Below are 16,202 nucleotides of genomic sequence, written 5' to 3'. Positions count from 1 at the left end.
AATATATATGTTACAAAAGATCACAAAAATTAAGCATCAATCCTTTTTTTAAAGAAATTAATATTTTTGAATGGTATTGTAAACATCCACACACCACCTTTATTAGAACATTTATCGGTCATTGGCTGTAATTCAAAGAAATTCAGATTTCTGATCAGGTCTGAATTTTAATATCAGCATGAGAGTGTGTAAATGACAGAATATTCATTTTTGGGTGAACTGTCCCTTTAAGCATTCACTCTCAGACCTCAATCACACACACGGTTAGGAATGTGCATTTAGGAACCATTTTCTCTTCTCTGTATTTCCCCTCATAGCAATGACTCTTTAGCGTCTTCACTCTCAAGCTCGACAGACCTCCCTCTTTTAGTGTTCTCGCATTCTTTCCTGTAATTATTTCCTGCAAACTCTGTCAAAACATGCACTTGCTCCCTGATCCCAAAAATATGTTTTGTTGTTGCTTTCCTCTCTAAGTGTGACATCTTGGTGACAGTCTGTCAGCATGTATACATCTACCCACATCAGTTCCATTCCTCATTCATACATCAATCTCCATCTTCCCCTCCTGTTCTCTTGTAGCGCCTCTCTACATGCCATTAAAACCTGCAATAATATTCCCTGCAGGGTCGCACCAGTGTTCTATATTCAGTGGTTTTTCACCCATAATCCCACAGGACGACCTAAACCCAGAGCGATTGTACCCGTTTCCCAGTGCTCCACTGTTGCCACCAGGCTGTGATATTTCCAGCTCAACTGTCAATCAATGAGGCTGCCAATGCACTATATTTGGGAGTTTATCTCTAGAGATTCATAGTCTACTTTGAATCTGGTGGTTCTTAGTCTGGTTTAGCCACACTTGCAGTGTAAAGGTCTGCACTGCTATTTATTTTGGCCACGTGCTGCCCACTTTGCCATAAAGAGGTCATCTGATCTATACAGTACTGCATGCAATTATTATTTTTACATTTTTTTTTGTAGAACAGGTTGGACTACTGTATGTACACTACTGTTCAAAAATTTGGGGTTGGTAGGATTTTTTTATGTTTTGGAGCATTAAAGTCTCTTATTCTCACTAAAGCTGCATTTATTTAATCAAAAACATAACTGTTTTCTATTTTAATTTATTTTAGAATACAAAGTATTCTTGCGATGTCAAAGCTCAATTTTCAGCAGCCATTACTCCAGTCTTCAGTGTCACATGATCCTTCAGAAATCATTCTAATATGTGACCCTAGACCACAAATCCAGTCTCAAGTGTCAGTTTTTCGAAATTTAAATGTATACATCATATGAAAGTTAAATAAATAAGCTTTCCATTGATGTATGGTTTGTGAGGACAGGACAATATTTGGCCAAGATACAACTATTTCTAAATCTGGAATCTGAAGGTGCAAAATAATCGAAATACTGAGAAAATCGCCTTTGAAGTTGTCAAAATGAAGTTCTTAGCAATGCTTATTACTAATCAGAAATTAAGTTTTGATATATTTATGGCAGGAAATTTACAAAATATCTTAATGGAACATGATCTTTACTTAATATCCTAATGATTTTTGGCATAAAAGAAAAATTGATAAATTTGACCAATACAATTTTTTTTTTTGGCTATTGCTAAAAATATACCCCAGCGACTTAAGAATTAAGACCTGGTTATGTGGTCCAGGGTCACATTTGCTGATTTGGTGCTAATGAATTGATTTTAAATGCTGAGAACAATTATGATGCTTAAAACTATTGTGGAAACCGTGATATTTTTCAGGATTCTTTGATGAATAGATGGGGATTTCTTCTTAATTTATTTAGCAATGCAAATGTTAATTCAATTTAATGCATTGAATTTGTTTCCTTAAAAAAAAAATCTTACTGACCCCAAACTTCTGAACCGTAGTGTGGGTATATTTAAGTATATCTTGTTTTTGTGTTATTAAATGTTTCCAACAAAATCTGTCAAAGACTGATTCCTCGTAAACTTTGGCAAATCCTGTGGTTAGTTCTTCTACAGGAGAACTCATTTTAGAATCCTGGAAGCTTGCAAACTCAACTTCTTCTCAGTAGAAGAATGATAAAAACCAGTGCAGCCTGACTTCTTGTAAATGGAAGCCAACCAATCAGAGAGAAGCTAGTGATTTCAGCCAGTCCCTGACATTTTTGTGTGCAATATGTATCGTGGGTGGCTCTTTTCTTGTTTCTCGACTGCTGCCGAGAACTGGATTCGTCAGCACTTGTTTCTGAAGACTGTGACCCACCTGTTGGAGGGTGTGGAGAAGACGGCGAGGATGATATCCCTGCCGTGCATGCGGATGATGGGACTGGTGGAATGCAGGAGGTTGAAGTAAAAGTGCGAGTCTCCTGGGATTGAGCAGTTCAGCCGAGCTTTCAGGAAGGACGTCCACTGCTTTTCCAGCACACGCTGTGAACCGCCTTGATCGGCTTTGCACACACGTGCCACACGAGAGACAACCACCTAAGGTCAGAGAAAATGAAGTGAACAGATATTAATTATGAATTTTAAGCATTTCGATAATACACACATCAAAGAGTACTGAATCCTTTCCAAAAAAGCCCCAAATCTTTTAATCCTTGTGGATTTTAAGAAGATTTTGGAGAGTAGCTAGTCTGTGTGAAATGGGTAAGCTAATATAAATTCATTGATGAAAATGTCAGCATTCCCTAAAACGGCTGATTGCTGATTGCAAAGCATAGTGGGTTTTTCGTTCTCCTCGAGGTCCGGCGGTATAAAATGCTTGCGCAAGCACAATTCTGTTCTTGCAGAAGTCTTGCATTGCTAATTCTCACATAAAAGGAACCCTTGTTATTCTGTTGATGTGTTTTTCTCAGTTTTTAGTAAATGATATGAAGGATGGTATTTCAGTTACTGTGAAAAACAACAACAGAAAAAAAAAACTTGTGTGTGTGCCTAAATTACATTCAAAAGAGCTTTATAGGACGAGATTATTAAATAAAACATTTAACGCAAAAACAGGGAAAAGGTCACAACGCTGTCTGACTGGAAATACAGTAGTTAGTATTGACATTTGAATAATATTACCAGACTGGACATACAGTAATGGACACAATTTCAGATTACTCCCACCACTTGTTCCTGAGGAAGATTTTAGTCCTATTGTCTGTTTGTAGCTCAGGAATTCTATTTATATTCATCCATTTGGCAGATGTTTTTATCCAAAGTAACTTATGTACCAAAGTATACATTTTATAGTTTCCCAGGCAATCAAATCCAGGATCTTGATGTTATTAGCGCCATGCTACTGTTTAAAGCAAGAGGAACCAAACTAAAATTCCTCAGGAGACATTAAAATAGACACAAATGACAATATATTACATACAGTAAGAGTACAGAGCTACAAAATTTTGAGTTAATACACTCTTAAAAATAAAGGTTCTAAAAGGGGGTTTCAATGCCATAAAACCAAAATTTTGGGTTCCCCAAAGAATCTTTCATTTTTTTCTTAGAATCTTCTGTGCAGTAAAAAAGTTCCATGGATTTTAGATTGTCTTCATAGAGCCGTATATGCCTATAAACAATCCCTGTTCCAATAATAGGAATAGAGCTGCCTTCTGAGTGCTGACTAACATTGTTTAGATCTCTTCTACAACTCCAAAGGAGACACATGTGAAAATATTGGTGTCTTTTCCTCAGGATGAAAACCAGAAAATCAAGAGGCTACCATTATCTCACCTTCTCCAGGTAGTTGAACTCCATGGCCATCTCTCTGAAAAAGAAGTAGACATGTGGCCCCCATTCCACAGCACTCACAAAGTATGGCTCTGAAACAGACAGAGCAGGACCATTAGTACTTTCTGTTAAGGACACATTTCTACTTCCTCAAATCACACGATTTTCAGAAAGACCAATCTGACTGAACTACAGAGTTGAACTAAAGGCTGCTTTCCAATGAGGCCATTATCTAGTCAATGGACATTCAAACTAAAAAAAAGAAAAAGTGAGGGCGTTTAGGGACAGGAAGTGACCCAGGACAGCAGGAGGGAGAAAGCACAAAAGTTTGAGTCAGGACACAGATGTGCTTTCTGCTGCATCAGTGAGAGATCACATCAGAGCACAGAACACAGGAGCAAAGGAAGATGGGAAGGGGGGGGTGCAGTTTGACATCAGGTTGTCTGCTGACTCAGATGTGAATCCTCAGAAAGCCTTATCGACCCTGACACTAGTGCTCTATTCCAAAACCTACCCCAGAATGCATCGTGACAACCGTGACAAAAAAATAAATAAAAAATCCAAGATGGGATACGAGGTGGGAAAAATCTGTATATATTTTGTTTATAAAAACCATTTAAAATGTCATTGTTTTCATTAATCATTTATAATCTATTTGTATTGGTATTAATTCCATAAATATATACATACATATAATTAATACACATTGGTTAGGATGCTGTCTTAGTAGGTAGTTGCCTATTTAGACAGTATGTAACAAGGCAGCTCACAAGGTTTTGGAACACTAAAGTCATGTAAGTGCAGATAAATGCTTTTAAACAATGGACATGACACACATTAATACACTCTCTCTCACATGCATTTTACATACACAAACAGCATTAATATTACATTCACGTGCTGACTCTTGCTTCCCCTTCCTGTCAACTAATGTTTGACGTCTTTATTACCTCGAAACCATTTGGAGTCGTGTTTGACCGTTCGCAGAGCAGGATTGTCGCCCAGACTCCTGTAGATCACAGCATCGATGGCCAGAAAATCAGTCACTGTGGCAGTGTAAAGATTCCCCTCTAAGAAAACAGCACAAACAAACTCTCTATATAAAATCTTTCTCCATAATTATGTGTAGAGATACTACATGATATATAATTAAATTATATGATATATAATTAAACATATATATACACAGTACAGACCAAAAGTTTGGACACACGTTCTCATTCAAAGAGTTTTCTTTATTTTCATGACTATGACAATTGTAGAGTCACACTGAAGGCATCAAGGGCTATTTGACCAAGAAGGAGAGTGATGGGGTGCTGCGCCAGATGACCTGGCCTCCACAGTCACCGGACCTGAACCCAATCGAGATGGTTTAGGGGTGAGCTGGACCGCAGACAGAAGGCAAAAGGGCCAACAAGTGCTAAGCATCTCTCGGGGAACTCCTTCAAGACTGTTGGAAGACCATTTCAGGTGACTACCTCTTGAAGCTCATCAAGAGAATGCCAAGAGTGTGCAAAGCAGTAATCAAAGCAAAAGGTGGCTACTTTGAAGAACCTAGAATATGACATATTTTCAGTTGTTTCACACTTTTTTGTTATGTATATAATTCCATATATAATTCCACATGTGTTAATTCATAGTTTTGATGCCTTCAGTGTGAATCTACAATTTTCATAGTCATGAAAATAAAGAAAACTCTTTGAATGAGAAGTTGTGTCCAAACTTTTGGTCTGTACTATATATATATATATATATATATATATATATAAAAGCCAAAATATTATTATTCATATTATTATTATTATTATTATTATCATCATCATCATCATCATTTATAACAGAATGAAGACCCCTTTATCATATAACATCTACTCCCCTGTGTGTAGAGGAGTACCGGTATATGTTTTCACTTTTATACATCTGAGTTATGCACATTAGTTGGTAAATTGGTTAAAGCAACAGTTATTTTTAACTGTTTAGCTTCTTTTACTCTTCTGATGGATCGGCACTGCCTTACAAACTAAATATATGATGTCAATATACTTTTATCGGTGTAATGCATCTTCATATATTAAAAAAATATTTCATTTCCTTTAGGTTCATCCAGGCAGGAAGCAGTAAAGCCTTAATGTTGTGCAGGGAAGACGCTGGATAGCATATGTGCTTGATTAGAGTGAGAGATACACATAAATATTGTTCACAGACTGGCATGTATTTAAGTTAAAGAATAACAACAGGGACATCAGCTTTTCCGTGCTGCTGTGTATCTATATTTAGTCCTGTAATATGCAGGGACAGTTTGCAGTAATGTTCAATGGAAAAGGAAAACAAAAGGTCTCACCAGCAAATAGAGCCACGTTGGCATGTTTTGGGTCATATGGGCATCTAGCCATCCCACTGACAGTTTCCCCAACCATCTCAAGAGTGTCTCCCTGCACACACACAAAGAGAAAACACATTCAATAACTAGAGAAAAATACAGAAATAGGTGAAAAACTGATTCTAGCAAAATAAATGTGTTTCTCTCAAATGTACAGTTTGCTAATACAAAAGCAGAAAGAGAAAAATACGAGAAGCGTGGGAATAACAGATGCGGAGCTAAAACATGCACAAAAGTTAATTTCAAAAACATCCACAGGCGATTTATAGCACAATTACAGTTCAAGCTGAAAATTATTCTCAGGCCATTAAAACTAACTATAAATAAACCTGTGCGCTCTCCCTCTTTCTGTCTCTACCGTACCATTCTGTCTCTAGAGAGCCTCTTAAAGTCTTGACAGGTGTAATGTTGCATTACAGGTGTGCAATAATTCTTTTCATTTGCCCAGATCTGTAATAGTGTGTTTCAGAGCTGACAGGTTGAGTTTGTTCGTGTCCTCGAGTCTTTTTCATACACAAACTTTTATCTTTCTAATTCCCTTGATGCAAATAGCGGCAGGTGCTTGTCAAGAGTGGGGAAGCACAGATGTCACTTTTGGAGATGTTTATTCTACTGCTTTATTTTAATGCTCGTATAAGCCGTTTGGTGAACAATGAAATTACTTGGTGAAACTAATTTCTTATGATTTTATTTTATTTTCGGTGTTTCTTCATATGTGCATTTCTCGACCTGAAAGAGGCAGGTTGCAATCCTGCAGAGCAGATGATTAGTAATTATGTGTTTTTCTTCTTTATCCAGCAGACATATCATTAGCGTGATTGGTTCAGAAGGAGTGGATCTGATATGTGAGGCAAGCGCAGCAGAGCTCAGGAGCGGCTTTTGTGGATGCGGTATTCAAGTTGATGCCGCAGGTGGACTAGCAACTAAGACCCTGCATTAATGTGACTCACGTACACTGGGGGCGACAGAGTCACTGGCCAGATGGATGGAAGGCAACACGCACACAAACACACTCACACTCAGAGTCTTGGAATCAAACAACGTGCCTGTTGAGTGGCATTACCATTCTTTCCGAATAAACATCCACACACGGAAAACTGCATCTAGACTGATTAATGACAGCTCTCTGATCTTGAGGTCATCAGAAACAGCTTGGTGCTTCTGGGCATATCGATGGCCAGGCAGGTGGAAAAACAGAATATAAACAATCGGCAGGGGAGATTCTTTCTGCTTGGGGGTTTTGAACAGATTCCCATCCGGGTCAGAAATGCGTGGTGACCCAATGAAGCCAGAGTCATTTAGAACGACGCTGCAAGCACAGCTCTGAAATGTACTGTGACATTTTTGAAAAAAAAAAAAAAGCAGCTATGGGAGAATTAAATTAAATATGCGTGATAAATGTAATGGGCTGAAGAGAATAAATAAAGTATGAAAAAATGTAATGAGAAAATACAGACCCCAAAACCACTGCCAAAACTTCAGGGAAATAAAAGACTAGAGAGGGTGTGGTGATTTCCCAAAATATGTTTTTGTGCATGTGAAATTTCAAGCATTCAGTACTCACTGTATAATTGGCACATAATGGATTGAAGGCGTTGGTTCCGCAGATAAACAATCCGCTCTGCCGGCTGAGCAGAACCTTCATGTAGTTACGGCACTCGTCCTAAAAAACAACATCATGAGAAAAAGAAGAAAGTCATTTGTCTCCTAAATCAAACTCTCATGAACGAATTCCCTCTTAGAATGACATCACATTTCTCAGCACTTTCAATTTTATTCCAAGGATTGCTTGCATCTGTACAAACAATTCACTTGGCAAACCAGAGGCATTCGGCTAAACCTCGGTTCAATTGAACGCACATGTTGGAGACCTGCACCTGTGAAGGGCTTTAAGAGATGTGAAATAGAGACGGCTTATGTCATGCCCCCCCACGTGCCGCCCCCCACCAGCAGACCCGGCGTGTGCCCGCCAGTGTGGCACCATTTGATGGGCAGCAACCTGTGGGCAATGGGGCTACATGATCACAGCAATCTGTTATCGGATGAAGAGAGAGTGAGAGAGAGAGAGTGAGGACGTGTGGAAGGAGCCGGAGGGGGAAAAGTGGGAGTGAGTGTTATTCCAGATGCTCAGGTCCTCACAGAGTTGTTGTTTTTCAGTGGAGAGGTTAGGAGAGAGAGAAAAAGTTTGTAGGGAAATCCTTATTAAATACTTATTTCCTTTTTTTATTAATTTTTTTATTTATTTAATTAAATTCTATTAATTAAAAGTTTCTAATTTTACATTTTACTCTTATTAATATATGAAATGTCAATATGTGTTTTTTTTTTTTTTATTTGCTATTTTTATTTATTTCTTAATGATCTTATTGCTTTACGAATACCAATGTATAGTCACTGTCATGCCAGTACAGAGTAAGAATGAGAAAGAGGTGAGAGATAAAGAATATAGAATCTCCTAAAATTGTGACTGGAGATAGATCAAGAACGAACAGCGTAACAGCTGATAACAGCACATTAAATCAGATATATATGCCAGCCAACAATGCATGAGAGTGCCTGGCCTGTTTATGTGTGTCTCTGTAAGACAGGCGCTTTTCTTATCGTAACAGGACTGTGTGTAGGTGGTGGGGGTGTTGTGATGCAGATGTATCCTGTGTGTGTATTTACGTGTTCGAGTCTCAGTATTAGCCATAAACCCCATAACTCTACTCATAAAACAATTTCTTCAAGAGTCCAAACACTTGGCACAGCTCCTCATCTGCTAAGCGATAAAGCACATCTCCCGGGATAAACAACAACGGCCTTCTCATCCACCTCCAGCCCTTCAATCACCATTACCTGCTCTTTCCATTTTCGTCCCCTCATTTTATTTTTTCAAAAGAGGTCTGATTCATTTACATATTATTCATTAGTCCATTAGGGGTTCTCTCTAGTGTTGGATGTCCTCTGTACCATCTACTGCCCTCTGCTTGGTGTTTCACAATGGCCTTCTTTCTTCATCCCTTTATTTTTCCTCTCCTGCTACCAGTCCAATTATCCCTTTATCCTTCCTCTGTGTCCTCCTTTAACCCAACCGTTCCACTCCCGCAGCATTTCTCTTCCAGACTGTTCTTGTCTCTGCTTTTTCACTTTTTAGTAATTTATTGGCATGATTGTTGCCAAAGCATCAACACGCACATAAGCACTAAAGCAGTTGCTGGAAAAAAAGATAGATACTAGCAACGGTAATAAAATATACAATAATATAATACAATAAGTGGCATAAAATAGATGGTAACACTTTACTCTCACTATAAACTAGATGCGTATTAGCATGCATAGTAGCATATTTGCTGTTTATTAATACTTCTAAAGCACATATTAATGTCTTATTCTGCATGACCATATTTTAGATCCCTTAATCGTACCCCATAAAAATTACATTACTAATTATAAATAAGCAGCAAATAAGAAGTTTATTAAAGCAAATTTTGTAGTTAATAGTGAGAATTGAACCAAAATAAAATAAAATAAAATAAATAAAAAAAACATAATAGCTGGCAAAACATCAATATTTTTCACAGTGAAAAGTGAAGGTCTTTGTCTCCCATTCAAATCAAGCTTTATTTGTACAATTCTCTGAAAAAAATGTCTTCCCATTTCCTTATCTTTCTACCCTGTACCTGTGTGCCATATTTATATAGCTTGCAGGGCCTTGACTATCACTGCAAATTCTCACTGTTGGTGTCAAGTACTAAATTATTTATACCAGGTCCCAGATAAGTTTACCACCAGAGCTTGTGTGTGAGAGAACCTTAGTCAAAGGGCGTTACCTTCTGGCAGATGTTTTCTCGAACAGATGCTGAGCTGAACAAGTGAATTTCCTCTCTGGCCTCTCTCTTTCTCTCTTGTGAATCTCTAGACATGACATCCACACCAACAACCATACATCTGCACACAGTACTCCCTACATTCCTAGATCACTGATATCTTTATATCAAAACGCATTCCTTCCAAATGCAGTCCCACAATAACACAATAAACCATCCATAGACCCACAGTGCCTCATAACTGGTCCAAAAACACATATCAACTTGAGATAAAAGCTTGAAAACATTTTCAACTGCCAGTGTTATTTTAGTATTCTTTATATTTTATTATAATATTTATGAATATATAAAATTAGCTTTTATTTAAGTTTAGTTTTCATTTAGCTGTAGTTTAAGATTTAGTAACTTTTTTATGTGCTTGTAATTTTTTTTCATTTTACTTGTCACAAAGGCAATATTTGAAAACCATTTTTATTGTTTTAGTTAACAAAAACTGATGCAACAAGATGCAACAAGCAATGAACAGAACATAATAATGATTGCTTGGTTTCTATTTTTGCCGTCATTGCTCATTTGAATAACAGAGCACTGATCAATTCTGTGTCACAGATGCTTGCTTAAAATGAAGGACTTCAGGTTGGTTTGTCACTCCAAAATGCTTTTAACATGAACAATGCATTAGGTGTTACACAGCATGGTCAATTGACTGGATACTGCATAATTCTGCACGATACGAGATCTCTTGCATGTCCACTTAACCACTTCAGTCTCTGTTCCCAATAATAAAAGGGTCATATTAACAATAAGCAAATCTAACTCTCAGAAGTTTCCATTACATGCTCAACTGAGCCAGTTTCTCCAACCATGAGAGGAGTGAAAATACTGCAGAGCTTTGACAAGGAAAGAGCACAAAAAAGTTGGCAGGGTCCTCTTTCTCCCTCTCTGTCTCTATCTTTCCCGTGGCAAAATTGTCATCTGTAGAATTCTCTTTGTAATTGCAGTGACAGCAGCCTCAGTCAGACAGGGACCACATTAACAGCAGGGGCTAAATTAGTGCAAATCTGCCAGAGAACAGAGTATGGTGTTGTGTTTGTGGTTGTGTAGGATGTGTACTTTAGCTAGGAAGAAAGAGATGGACAAAAATGGGGGAGAAAACGATTGAAGTTTTGTGTATGTGTGAGAGAGGGATTGTGTGTGTTTGTGTTTTTGCTCTAGGGCTAATCTACTCCCCCTCACACACTTTGACGCTGATGGCTGGTGAACACACCAAGGGCTAACATCAACATTGAAAGCAGGCTAACTAAAGCAATTATGGAGCTTAAGGCTTGAAAAGTGTGATTAAGAGACTGAGTGTACTCAGGACTAGGGAAACTAAATGTGCCTTTAAAGTGTGTTAAATGTGCAAAATAGATCTGTAAGGGCACAAACCCAAATTAACATGACAAAAACATATGACCAAACAGCAACAAACAGAATACTAACAGACAAAGCAAAGTAAAATAAGATTAGCTGAATCTCACTTGGATTCAGAATCCAGCTGTTCTTTTCGATTAACAGTTTTCATTTCCAAAATTTCACGTTTATTTATAGTGTAGATTCAGATTTCATATGCAGCTTGGATCCTTCAGATTTAGAATTCAGATTCACAGTGGTTCAATTATATTTAGAATATACAAATGCAGCAAATTCAACTGAGAACTCAAACTCTAAATTCATTCTAGAATGGTCGACTTGAGGATGGAACACACTACACGAGTTACAATCTAAGCTGTTTTTAAACTCTAGGCAAAGTAGGCATCATACACTTGCCAACTTTGTAAATAGTTACAGCAGAAAAACTAGGCATCATACAAATGCTGACTGAAGATCACAAAACAAAGAAAGCACATAGAAACATTGCTAGGAGATGCATGACAAAAGAAAACAATGTGTTCTAAAATTGGCTCAAAATATCAAATGTTTTGATATCCTCCAACTGGATGGAATTATAGGCCAAGTCTAAAAAAATAAATCAAATCAGAGTCTGTGCACATCATACTGTACACTTTGCAGACAGTATGAAAATTCAGGTTCACAATACTTCCCTATAGGATTCAGAATATATATAGTAAATGGTTTAAAGTGATTCTCTTTACACATAGACAGAATATGTTTACTATTTTTTCTATATTCAGATACAGAATTCATATTCAGTTCGGATCTGCTAATTTACATAAAGAATACACCAATTAAATTTCAACTGAAAATCCAAAATCAGAATCCAGAATCTACTGTATACTGTAAATGGTTATATAAGATTCAGAATTCTGATTCAGAGTGGTTATTTTTCATATACACACACACAGAGAATATATTATATACCTTTAAAGTGTTTAACTTTGGTTCTTTGTAGATTCTCAATTCAGATTGTTTCTCAAATATTAAATACATCCATGCAGGTGTGTAATAACAAGTGCAGTGAGCTGCATCAGCACATTATCGGTGAAACAATCAGTCTAAGTGCTGTCAATCATAATATGTCTAGAATTGGCACACAATTTATTTTCTGTATGCACTGGCTGCACTCCAGTTGCTTTGCATTAAACCAGCCTCACAGTCCCTGTGTGTGTGTGTGTGTGTGTATATGGACATAGTTGCTTTTGACACTTGCAGTGGGAGAAGAGACCCCATCTGCATTCATTGGAGATTCAAAATGGCCTCCTGCAGATCCAGAAGAAAGGGGCAGAGATGTGGAGATTGAATTTCCCTCCCAATTACAGCCGCGTGGCCTCTTAGATCAGCCGTGCAGAAACATTTAATTACCAAAACCAATTACCCTAGTGGCAAATGTATCACAGTGACAAATGCAAGGACTCACAAAGGAGGAGTAGAGGACGATGTGTATGGGTGTAGAGCACGTGTTTGTGCAGGTGTGCGTATGTGTGTATCAGTGTCCACTCAGTGTGAGATTTTGGGTTCTGTTTAAGAGCTTGTTTTGTCTCTCGTTCATCTTTGCATGACCTCTCATGTTTGCAGACTTATTAACTCCAAGAGGGCAATTCTCTCTCTCTCTCTCCTTCCCCCCCCAACAGTCCCTCTTCCTCTTGCCCTTAATCTCTCCTGTATTCTATAGCCATTTTAAAGGAAAAGCTCAAAAATTTCAATGTCATGATTTAGTCGTTTCAGATATCATCCTTGTCATTATACAGTTAATGTTTTAGTGGAACAGGAAAATAAAAATTTGGAACAATCTTCAAGCAGAAAACAATTACATAAAAAAGTGCTCTGTATGATTTAGACACTATGGGCCTATTTTAATGATCTAAACGCAAAATGTAAAGCGCACGGTGCAGGTGCACTCAGGGTGTGTCCAAATTCATTTTTGCTATTTAACGATGGAAAAATGGTCTGTGCGCCGGGGCACATTTTTGGAATGGGTTGTCCCTATTCACTTAATAAGTAATGGGCGTAAAGTTCAATAAACCAATCAGAGTGTCATCTCCCATTCCCTTTAAGAGGGAGATGCGCTCACGCCATGCCGTATCGCTATTTATATGGCGGAATTTGTTGGCTGAAAAGCTGAACGCTTCTCAAGCAAAGAAACTGATCTGCTCATACACGAAGTTAAAGCGCACGAGCAGATCATCTACGGGACAAGCAGGCATCCACCAAAGCTTCCCGAAGTGAAGGCGGCGTGGGATGAAGTAGAATTTCTTTCATCATTATAAGTAGTAATAGGCTGAATTGCAAATAGGTAGCCTAATTCTAATACACGCAATGTCTATTCATCATTACATTTTTATATTTATGTAGACTTCACAATAATATTGTTTTACACTGTAATCCTTTTGTTTTTAATATTTGGCATGCTTGTGTGATGCATCCCTGTGTGTAATAAGCAAAGTCAACGCTCACTGTGGACCTGCCCAGAGGCTCATTTTCTACCAACGCGCTCTTTAAATAAAAAAATAATAATATTGCACCATTGACTTTAGACCAGGTTTGAGTTGGTCTATGGCGCAGTCTATTTTCAGCTCCTTAAAATAGCAATACACCAGCAATGCCCATGGGCGCACAAATGGGCGCAAATGCATTTGCTAATTAAACGACGTGGAGCTGGACGGGAAAATGCGAACGGCGCCGGACTGAAACTAGCAAACACACTTGCGCTGCGCCTTGCATCGCATTGCGCCGTGTGTATGATAGGGCCCTATATTTCAAGTCTGAAGCATTACGTTAGCTTGGTGTGGAAAACATGCCAAAATTTTCAATACAATATTTAAGTTTAAATTACATTATTCACTGTCAGCCTGTCCCCCAGTGAGCTATTATTGAAGAACTGCTGTGATCAGATCACTGAATAACTTCAGAACCAAATCAATGAAAATGTTTTGTGATGCTGCTTTTCAATGTACCAGCTGATCTATTTTACAAATTTGTCTGAAAGTTTCATACACAAATCATACCAATTTGTTTGCAAAATGAGTGTTGTACCACTTCAAATGGACCCATCAGAGTGCAAACCTAAATTAACAATACAAAAGAGCAAGACAAAAACAACAACAATCAAACAGAATACTAATACAACTAATGTTTGATGTGAGTGCTTGAGTGGTTCACTTACAGTACATTCAGAATCTAGATTTATAGCAATTATTTCAGATTTAATACTCAAATTTAGAGTGCTTTTTAAATTCACTATTCATATTCAGGTTCAGATCACAGGTATTTCACAGGGTGAACCGTACCATTAACATCTTTCCAGTCCACCCTCACTCTTTCACTGACCCCTTCACTCGACCCATTTATATGGGTCTTTCTCTCGGTCTTTTCGTTTATCCCTAGGGCAGACAGGTGGGACAGCAGCTCGCTTTCTCTCTGTTTCTTTGTATGTCTCATCTCAGTTACTCTCTGCTGTGCTTTTGTCTTACGCTCTTTTAGCCAGATTCAGTGTCAGGTGTCACTTTCAGTGTTAAATAAGTCGTTTTCTCTCTTTTTCACTTTTTTTTTTTTTGCCTAGAGGGGATTAAGTCATCCTTCACTCTTCCCACACAGACACCTTTCAATAAAAACTCCCTTACACTCTCATTGAAGTCAGACAAAATACCCAGCTTTCCAGAAGATGAAGCAGTAAGGGTGTGTGTGAAAGGAAGATATCTGCAGTGGTCATGCGTGGGCAGCTGTGGGGACTGCTGGCAGCTTTTGACACCCCTTTCTATTTTGCAAAGGCGCACAGCACAGAAAAAAAAAAAAACAGATTTCCAGAAAGTTTGCCACAGGCAGCTCTTGTAATGGCACCTTAAAGTGTGAGTAGGGGCACAAATAATGTGACATGCACATATAAAAAGTGTTCAACATGAATAAACGGAAACGTTTAAAAATGTTGTTGATATGACTGTGTTCGTGTGGGTCAGGTTTTGCCTCGATTGCATGAAAAGCCCTTACTAAAACAGCTCGCTAAGCATGTTTAGAAATATAAAAATGTAAATGTAAAATGCAAAATGTAAAAAATAAAAAAGTCGTAATAAATGTTATAGCTAGCTATAACTGCCAAAAAGTCAGTTTAATCTGACAAAAAAAAACAAACCTTGAAAAAATAGATAAATTAATTAAAACATTGTTTTTAGAGCTAGTCTACCGTAAAATGGTATATATATATTTTCACACACAAACCAAATATGTGTGTCTGTTTTTGACAACATCCACTCACCTCATGTTTTCCTTTCATTCTGCAAATTTTGATGTCATTTTTGTTGGATTCCCATGTCCTTTTCTGTAAGAGAGGGCATTTCGGTAATGAGGGACTGTTCATTTCCAGCATAAAGTATGTGTGTGTGTTTTCTGTTCTCACCTTGCTGTAAAACATCTCTTCTCCCACCATGTTGTCCAGCTCCACTCGGAAAAGGTCATCTCTGTCACATAAGCACAAGGAGAGAGACAGAGCGAGAGATTGTGAACCACCACAACACAGTAACACAACACTGCAAAATAATTACTATCTTTATCAGAAATGTCTTAATCCTCTAAACCTCTTCAAAATGAAATACATTTACTGTTACAAAATCTAACACCACTATTGTTTACATTTAAAACAAGAAAAAATTAAGACAATTACCTAGGTTTATGCTTACAACAAGAAAAGTCTCTTAAAGAGTCAAAATCCTTAGCGTCACATAACGAAGCAGAATATGTATTCATCAAATATTGAACAAATTGATATCACATTCCGCAGTCTCAGTGCAAACACTCAGTTAAACGATTCACCACAGTCCTACATAATCACGATTCTGTGCATTATGATTAGCCTGATTTCCCCTCCATAATTCATAACCCACCC

General features: G+C 37.7%; 1 protein-coding gene across 1 annotated transcript in view; it reads right to left on the bottom strand.

Moving 5' to 3' along the window:
- The window catches only part of LOC132097876 (semaphorin-6B-like), a 117,516-nt gene that overhangs the window by 30,299 nt on the left and 71,015 nt on the right, over nucleotides 1-16,202 (bottom strand). Inside the window, exons 4-10 of the mRNA XM_059503852.1 lie at nucleotides 15,717-15,777; nucleotides 15,576-15,638; nucleotides 7,642-7,740; nucleotides 6,039-6,129; nucleotides 4,648-4,767; nucleotides 3,701-3,789; nucleotides 2,247-2,464 (exon numbers count right to left, since the gene is read on the bottom strand). Of these exons, the coding sequence (XP_059359835.1) occupies nucleotides 2,247-2,464; nucleotides 3,701-3,789; nucleotides 4,648-4,767; nucleotides 6,039-6,129; nucleotides 7,642-7,740; nucleotides 15,576-15,638; nucleotides 15,717-15,777 (741 nt within the window). The remainder of the gene's footprint in view (nucleotides 1-2,246; nucleotides 2,465-3,700; nucleotides 3,790-4,647; nucleotides 4,768-6,038; nucleotides 6,130-7,641; nucleotides 7,741-15,575; nucleotides 15,639-15,716; nucleotides 15,778-16,202) is intronic.

Source organism: Carassius carassius, chromosome 21 (genome assembly GCF_963082965.1).
Source record: "Carassius carassius chromosome 21, fCarCar2.1, whole genome shotgun sequence".
Lineage (NCBI taxonomy): Eukaryota > Metazoa > Chordata > Actinopteri > Cypriniformes > Cyprinidae > Carassius > Carassius carassius.
Note: the sequence above shows the minus strand (reverse complement) of the source record. Positions and strands in the feature narration are given on the sequence as shown.